Genomic DNA, 8,729 nt, shown 5'->3' with positions numbered 1-8,729 from the left:
AGGATCAAGTAGGAGCACCTGGGTGGCTCAGTTGGTTAAGGGTTTGACTTAGGCTCAGGTCATGATCTTGGGGTCCTAGGATTGAGCACCACTCTGGGCTCCTGACTCAGTGGGGGGGGGGGGTCTGCTTATTCCTCACCCTCTCTCTCTGCCTCTCTTCCAAACTCAAGCCTTCTCTGTATTTCAAATAAATAAAATCTTTAAAAAAATAAAAGAGGATCAAGAGGCCTCAACTATGGGGATAAGTGTTTGTAGGACTAGGGACCATGTTGTGTCTGATAGCAGCAACTGAGAATGACAAATAGGATACTATGCCCTTCTTAAACTTGTAATAGTCTGTATTAGTCAGAGTTCTCCAGAGAAATGAATACACACAGATATGGATATGTAGAAAGAGATTTATTATGAGATAGTGACTCATGTGATAAAGGCTAAGTCCCATGATCTGCAGTCTGCAGGGGATATACATCCAGTCCAAACCCAAAGGCTGGAGAACCATGGGAGCCAATCCTATAAGTCCCACTCTGAGTCAACAGGCCTCAGAACCAGGATTACTGATGTCTGAGGGCCAGAGAAGATGGATGTCCTCAATCACACAGAGAACAAATTCACCTTTCCCTCGAATTTTTCTTCTATTAGCCCTCAAAGGATTGGATGATACCCAATGGTGTGGTTGAGGATAACCTTCTTTACTCCATTTACATATTCAAATGCCAATCTCTTCCAGAAATACTTTCACAAACACACCAAGAGTAATGTTTTGCCATCTTTCTGGGCATCCCTTACCCCAGTCAAGTTGACACGTAGATTAACCTTCCCACAGACATTTGTAATGGAGCATAGTCCTTTTTCCCACAGAGCCAAGATACAATTTTATACTCCCTCTCAAAAAAGTTATTAAATATAAATCTCATTTGCCCAACAAATATAAACCTATCTGTTATCTTTATGACCAGTAATAAAATAATAACAGTTACCATTTATTGAGTGTGTACCATGTATCATGTACTAGGCATACTAGGCTGCCTTATTTCTCATTTATTACTTACAATAACCCTGAGAGGTAGATATTATTATTTCCCAATTTTCAGATGAAGAAATTAAAATGAGAAGTAATGTGTTCAGATTTATACAGGGAAAAAAAGGTACAGTTGTGACTGTAACTGGAATCTGTCTGATTTCAGAGTCTGTGATAAACTAATTAAATTTAGACAGTATAACGCTTTAAGCCTGTACCCAGCTAAGTACTCTGATGTGTTTCTAGAGTATTTAATCTGTACCTTGACATTTCTCATTCTGGAGTTAATTTTAGCTATGTCCTTAAACCAGCTGTTTGCCCCAGGTTGCATTATTTGAGGTAAGAGGGCTACCGATGGAAAGCAAAGTCTAATGAAAAAAAAATTGAAGGGAAACAAAAGCAAAAATGAACTTTTGGGACTTCATCAAGATAAAAAGCTTCTGCACACCAAAGGAAACAGTCAACAAAACAGAGAGGCAACCCAGGGAACGGGAGAAGGTATTTGCAAATGACACTACAGACAAAGGGCTGATATCCAAGATCTATAAAAGAACTTTGCTGGCGATTCACAGACCTGTTCCCCTGGGGCTAATAATACATTAAATGTTAATAAAAAAAATTAAAAAAAAAGAGCTTCTCAAACTCAACACCCAAAAAACAAATAGTCAAGTCAAAAAATTGGCAGAAGACATGACCAGACACTTCTCAAAAGAAGACATACAAATGGCTAACAGACACATGAAAAAATGTTCATCATCATTAGCCATCAGGGAAATTCAAAACCACATTGAGATACCACCTTACACCAGTTAGAATGGCCAAAATTGACAAAGCAAGAAACAACAAATGTTGAAGAGGTTGTGGAAAGAGGGGAACCCTCCTACACTGTTGGTGGGAATCCAAACTGGTGCAGCCACTATATGGAGGTTCCTCAAAAAAGCTAAAAATAGATTTATGTTATGATCCAGAAATCACACTACTGGGTATTTACTTAAAGAATACAAAAACACGGGCAATCCCCTCGGGTCCCCTCCCTCTTTGGGAACTTCGTATTCTCACTTTGTTGTTGTTCAATAAACCTTGCTTTGCTGCCCACCACTCTGTCTGAAGTACCTCTTCATTCTTTTTTGTTTTGTTTTGTTTTGTTTTGTTTTGCTTTAATCTCTTCATTCTTTGAAGCGGCGTGAACAAGCACCGTGGGCACTGACAGAAAAAATCTTGTAACATTTATAGGGGCTTGTCAGGGATCTCCACCATCATTAAGGACAACTAACCAAGAAAGGTCCTCAAATTCCAGGTGGTGGTTCAGATGGAGCCTCACGCGGAGGTCAAACCAGACATCTACAAAGAGACCCCTTGATAGAGCAGGACAAGAGGAATCCTGGCTGCCACCTCATCCAACACCCCTGACCAGCAGGAAGTAGCTGCGATCAGTCATTGCCTTTCTTCCCTAACAGCAGTTAGGGTTATCTCTTCAGATAGGAGAATGATGGCTAGTTGGAAGACAGGCAGGCAGGAACAAGGGGCCCTGCCTTAAGAGGAAGCCACCCTTAAAAGGATTTTACACGGAAAGAGTCTCCACCTTTCCCATATGATAGACAAATAAGTGATTGGATGATAGGCGGAGGGAGGGTTAATCAGATTAAAACAGCCCACCAACAAACCCATAAAAAGTCCCTAGACTTAGAAACTTTGGTGGCAACCCTTTTGGGTCCCCTCCCTCTTTGGGAGCTTTGTACTATCACTTTACCATTGCTCAATAAACTTTGCTTTGCTGCCCTCCCAAATCCCCACTAATGCAAAGGGATATACCTCTATAGATATACATCTATAGATGTACTTCTATATTTATAACAGCATTATTTACAATAGCCAAGATAGGGAAGCAGCCCAAGTGTCCATCGATTGATGAATGGATAAAGAGGTTGTGCCACACACACACACACACACACACACACACACACACACACTGGGATATTATTCAGCCATAAAAAAAGAATGAAATCTTGCTATTTGCAAAGATATGGATGGAGCTAGAGAGTATAATGCTAAGGGAAATAAACCAGTCAGAGAAAAATACTGTATGACTTCACTCATATGTGGATTTTAAGAAACAAAACAAATGAGCAAAGGGGAAAAAAGGAGAGAGACAAATTAAGAAACAGACTTAGAGAACATAGAGAACATAGTGAACATATGGAACAGACTTAGAGAACATAGTGATGGTTACCAGAGGGGAGAGAGTAGGGGGAGGTGTGTAATAGGCGATGGGGACTAAGGAATGCACTTGTTGTGATGAGCAACAGGTGTTGTATGGAATTTTTAAATCACTATATCCTATACCTGAAACTAATATAACACTATGTTAACTAGAATTAAAATAAAAACTTAAAATTTTAAAAAGTTTAAATAATTTCTTTGTAAATGTTCTTTCTACACCCAGAATAGTCTACTTAATTTCTTTTAAAAAATAAAATTTTAGTTCTAGTAAAAATAAAACCTATATTTCATTGGCCTTATTACAGCTCTTTTAAATATCAACTTGCTAAACATTGATGAAAGATTTTTCAATCTGGAGAATTTATTCTTTAGCTCTGGAAATAGTCTTATATTGTTTCTTTTTTTTTTTTTTAAGACTTTATTTATTTATTTGACAGAGAAATCACAAGTAAGCAGAGAGGCAGGCAGAGAGAGAGAGAGGAAAGCAGGCTCCCCACCGAGCAGAGACCCCTGATGTGGGCCTCGATCCCAGGACCCTGAGATCATGACCTGAGCCGAAGGCAGAGGTTTAACCCACTGAGCCACCCAGGTGCCCTTACATTGTTTCTTTGATAATTTCGCTTTTCATATTTTTGTTCTCTCTGGAATAAAGTCATATAGGTTAGATATTAAAACTTCTGGATTGGGGTGCTTGATGGCTCAGTCAGTAAAGTGGCTGACTCTTGGTTTCGGATCATGTCATGATCTCCAGAGTGGTGAGACTGAGCCCAGTAATGGGCTCAGTGTGTAGTCTGCTTATCCCTCTCCCTTTCCCTCTGACCCTCCTCTTACATGCCCTTTCTCTCAAATAAATAAAATCTTTAAAAACAAATAAATAAAATGTCTGGATTGATCTCTATATCTCTTTATTCTTCATATTTTCTATCTTCTACTTTCTGAAAGATTTTCTTCCAACCTATTATTGATCTGTTCAAATTTTGGAAATCATGTATTTGTTTTTCAAGAGTTCTATTTTGTTTTTTGAGTAGGCTTTTGAATAGCATCTTTGTCTTATTTTATGGATGCAATACCTTTTCAAATCTCTATGGAAATATTTTCAAATCTCTGCATTACCCCTGTTTAAACTTCTATAAAGCCTTTTAAAAATTTTTTGGTCTTTCTCTCATTATATTGAAGGCATCCTATGTATTAAGTATGGGAACCTCTGTGCACTGAAAAGCTGATTGGGCATTCTGTATACATGAGCAATGTTTGCCAACTGTGAGGTTGGCTATAATTAATTAAATACTAAGTTAGACATTATGATGTCTCAAAACCTGGAGGTCTTTTTTCTGATATCGCTCTTTAAATTTTTTTTTTTTTTTTTTGGCCTGGAATAATATCTTGTTGCTGAATGGTCAGTCAGCAGAGGTGTGTGTACATGTGGTTTTATGTATTTATTTATTTATTTGTTTGTTGGGGGGTTCTTTATTCAGATGTTTAAACCCTGCTGTTTTTAGTCCCTCATTTCCATCCTTCCATCTGTATCCTGTGTATCAACATTCCAAGGTTCAGTTTTATCCTGTTGCATTAGTTACCACTGTAAAATGAAAACCACAGGCCCCAAATAGGCATCACTTGGGCCAGGCTGAGTCACCAAACTGGGGCTTAATACCTAACCTAACTGCAGATTCAACCTCCCCCAGAAATAGATCTTAACCTGTCAATCAGAAATTTTCTGAACAGCACCAATGATGTAATTTGTCACACAGGCCCTCTCCATTCCCCAAAGGAAAATTAAATAATCCACTTAAAAATGTCCCCTTCCCTTCTTAAGGGAGGGCAACTTAGCCTGAAACGGATCCTTTGTTCTCTTTTGCTAATAACTTTCTTGCCCCATTCTCCTTTCTTTTCATTTTTTTTTAAATTGAAGTAGAGTTAATACGCAATGTTACATGAGTTTCAGGTGTACAGCATAGTGAATCAACAGTTCTATCCATTATAATATGCTCACAAGTGTGGCTACCATCTATCCTCATACAACGCTATTGTGATATCATTGACTATATTCTCTATGCTGTGCCTTTTATTCCTGTAACTTATTCATTCCGTAATAGGAAGCCTCTATCTCCCATTCCCTATACCCATTTTGCCCATCCCTATCCCATCCTCCTTTCCATAGAAAGCTTCCATTTTGTAAAACTCCTTGAAACTCCCCTTATTTGGTAGATGGGAGGCTGCCCAATTCATGAATCACTTAATAAAGCCAATCAGATCTTCAAATTTACTCAGCTGAATTTTGTTAACACTACTCATCTTCCATCTATATTCCATCTTGCAGAATTTTGTTGAAATCTCTCACCCTTTGATGGATTCTCCTGCTCTTGTTATGGGTTTATATGTTCTTTTTATTCCTTTACCATCATTTTGGTGGAGTCTTGAGGAAAGAAGATAAATAAATGTACTCAATTTACCACCTTTAATCAGACTGCTTAATTTCAAAAGTGTTTGTGTTACAAACTCCCCTTCTATCCCTGTATATTTGGTCTTGTGAATAGTTGTAATTTTCTAGAAGAATAGAGAAGTGTTTCTGTATATTATGGGAGTAAGGTTCACCTATCCTTGGGTGGGTTAAAGTGTCCTACTGAATAATCTGGACCGGAGAAGAGAACTAAAGGTACTTCAGGCGCTGAGATAAACTCTCCCTTCATGACTTCAGAACTCTGGTTACTCATTTACAAATGGAATAAGATAAATGTTCAGTATAATAATTAGAGAAGTTCTATAAACCACTTGTAACGTTAAGTTTTTATTCTACTACCAAACCATGTTCCTGTAAACCTTTGGTTACCTCTAAATTTCCAGTATCTGGAAGAGAGCAAGCTGTGGCATCACCCACCCAGGCCCTCCTACGTCCTACTCACTCACAAAGAATTTCCCCTTTGAGCGACTGTAACACTGGCTGCTGACTCATACCAGATTCCTTAGGATTGGCTGGGACTGCAAATAAAACATTGTTTGCCTATAATGAGGTCAATAAGCTGCAACATAAAGGCACACAGATTCCCAGTTTTAAAACAGAACATGAAGCGTCTGCTATCTTCTTTCCTCTTATTATTTTCAGACAAGACCTGGAGAGCAAACATTCTCCCTGGCCAAAAGAAAAGGTCTTTGAAGGGAGGGAAAAAAAAAAAAAAACACCCTAAAATGGGTCTACTGAGTTCTAAAAACCCCAAAACCAAGCAAGCCCGGATTCTTCTTCTGGGACTTGACTCAGCTGGGAAGTCTACGCTCCTTTACAAATTAAAGTTTGCTAAGGATATTACGACCGTCCCAACAATAGGTTTCAACGTGGAGATGATCGAGTTGGAAAAGAGTTTTTCACTCACAGTCTGGGATGTTGGAGGACAGGAGAAAATGAGAACTGTGTGGGAATATTACAGTGAGAACACCGATGGGCTGATGTATGTTGTGGATAGTACGGACAAGCAGCAACTGGAAGACTCCAGGAGAGAGCTGAAGCCCATTTTGAAGAATGAACACATTAAAAATGTGCCTGTTGTCCTGTTAGCCAACAAACAGGATGTGCCTGGAGCTCTGACTGCCATCACCAGATGGCAGGACATCACCAGAATGTTCAGAATGAAGCAGCTCTGCAGTGACCAGAACTGGAATGTTCAGCCCTGCTGTGCCATCACTGGGGATGGACTGATGGACGGGTTCAGGAAACTGACTGAATTTGTGAAAAGCCACATGAAATCAAGAGGAGACACTTTAGCATTCTTTAGGTAGAACTGAGATCCAAGCAGTGACATACTGGTGAAGTTGAAAGGGTAACTTTTTTTCGATGCCAAATGAGAAAAGCAAGTTGCTGAGTTAGCAAACTTGTCCTAAGATGTTATTTCACCTAAATTCAGCTAAAACATAGAATAATATCTAGACAATATTATTTTTGGCCAGGCACTTTAGTTAACTATGTGGTAATGATAGTTGAGAATGAAAATTTTACAATTTTGTATATGTTGGATTTATGTATGAATCAGAATAATCGTGTTTGGGACCAAATAAATTATTGCTTTATTGTTTTTATATGATGACTAGAACAAAGTTTAAGTAAACTGCTAATAGAGTCAGAATTCTTTCAGATGGTTTCCAGCTGTTACAGTATTGAATTTCCATCACACTCCTGTGGAATAGTTAGTAAAAGATAGAACTTTAAATTATGGAGAGGAAAAAGTTTGATGTTAACATCTTGTAAATCCCTATGACTTAAATGAAGACTTTTTCTGGATTCCTGCAAACTCTTAGAAATATATTGGTGGGAACTTCTGACAGTGAGTCAAACAAGGAACTTCAGGCTATTAATTGCCCAGAAACATAGGAAGATGTTTATCTCTTAAAGTTCTGGGGGTCAGGCTAGCTAGCACTTTAGAGTTTAGGGTGAGGTCTGGGTTTTACTCAGCTTGAGGTTATAGGCCCAAGATGGGCTTACATAGAATTCAATAGAATAGTCAGTACTTGGCAATATATGTACAGCTCACAGTGCTGATCAAAAAGGAACCAGAGCCAGACTTTAAACTCAAGAGACTTTGCAATTCACAGGAGGAAACAACATAAAGCTAATAGCTAGAATAGGGCGATAAGTATGTGCTATAACATGAGTGACTCTTTCTGACCTGGGAAAACAGGAAGTGTTTCATGCAGGAGGTAGTTTTTAAGATGGTCCCCAGCTCCTAGGGACCCATTAAGGTGGCGGTTAGTCACTGGAAGTTCCCGCCACTAGAAGACCCTGAAGAACCATTATAGGGGAGGAGAAAAGGAATTGGGGTTTGAACTGAAATTCCCCTGAGAGGCTCAGAAATCCCAGGGAGGTCCTGGTACTAACAAATGACACTTTCTTCCTGCCCAACCTCTAATAAAGCTCATTTGGGCTAGAAGAAGCAGGCCTCAAGCCCCAACAGCAGCTCCTCGGGCTCTAAATCTTAAGGTCATAGAGGAAAAGAAATGTTCAAGGGTGCTAGCCCCTGAATTCCTCTTATCGTTTCCTTCTCTCACCCTAGCCATGATCTTTAAAGCAAAGATCTGAGTGCTGCATGGTAGGGATTCAAATAAAAAGAGATATACACATGATAACAGTTATCATCGGTTGAATGCTTGTCTGTTCCAGGTGTTGTGTGATCACTTTGATACATCTCATTTAATGTTGACAACTGCCCTGAGAGAAATTATCATTATTATGTCAATTTTACAGAGGAGAGTACTGAGATTAAACAAGGTAACAATAACAACCACACAAAAACTACTCTGTTTTTTCACTGCGGAGTGGCAGAGCCAAGATTCAAACTCATCTGTCTAACTTCAAGGCCAGTACTGTTAATTGTCATAGTGTTCTGTAAATAAGGTATGGTGTCCGTCTTCTATGAGCTTACTATACATAATTAAGAATAAATCCAGGCTAGGGGCACCTGGCTGGCTCAGTTGGTGGAGCATACGACTCTTGATTTCTGGGTTG

At 39.0% G+C, this 8,729-nt stretch overlaps 1 protein-coding gene across 1 annotated transcript; it reads left to right on the top strand.

Annotated features, from left to right (window-relative positions):
- Positions 1–5,783: 5,783 nt before the first annotated feature.
- On the top strand, positions 5,784–7,341 carry LOC116862862 (ADP-ribosylation factor-like protein 14). The gene has a single exon (XM_032850294.1). It carries the CDS (start codon positions 6,245–6,247, stop codon positions 7,007–7,009), a length of 765 nt encoding a protein of 254 aa, XP_032706185.1. The 5' UTR covers positions 5,784–6,244; the 3' UTR covers positions 7,010–7,341.
- The last annotated feature ends 1,388 nt before the right edge of the window (positions 7,342–8,729 follow it).

Source organism: Lontra canadensis, unplaced genomic scaffold (assembly GCF_010015895.1).
Source record: "Lontra canadensis isolate GAN:19392208 unplaced genomic scaffold, GSC_riverotter_1.0 scaffold362, whole genome shotgun sequence".
Lineage (NCBI taxonomy): Eukaryota > Metazoa > Chordata > Mammalia > Carnivora > Mustelidae > Lontra > Lontra canadensis.
The sequence above is the reverse complement of the archived record's forward strand: the minus strand, read 5'-3'. Positions and strand labels throughout refer to the sequence as shown.

Bases quoted from the DNA above. Each gene is read 5' to 3' on its own strand.
- LOC116862862 (XM_032850294.1), top strand. From the start codon at position 6,245: ATGAGGTCAATAAGCTGCAACATAAAGGCACACAGATTCCCAGTTTTA.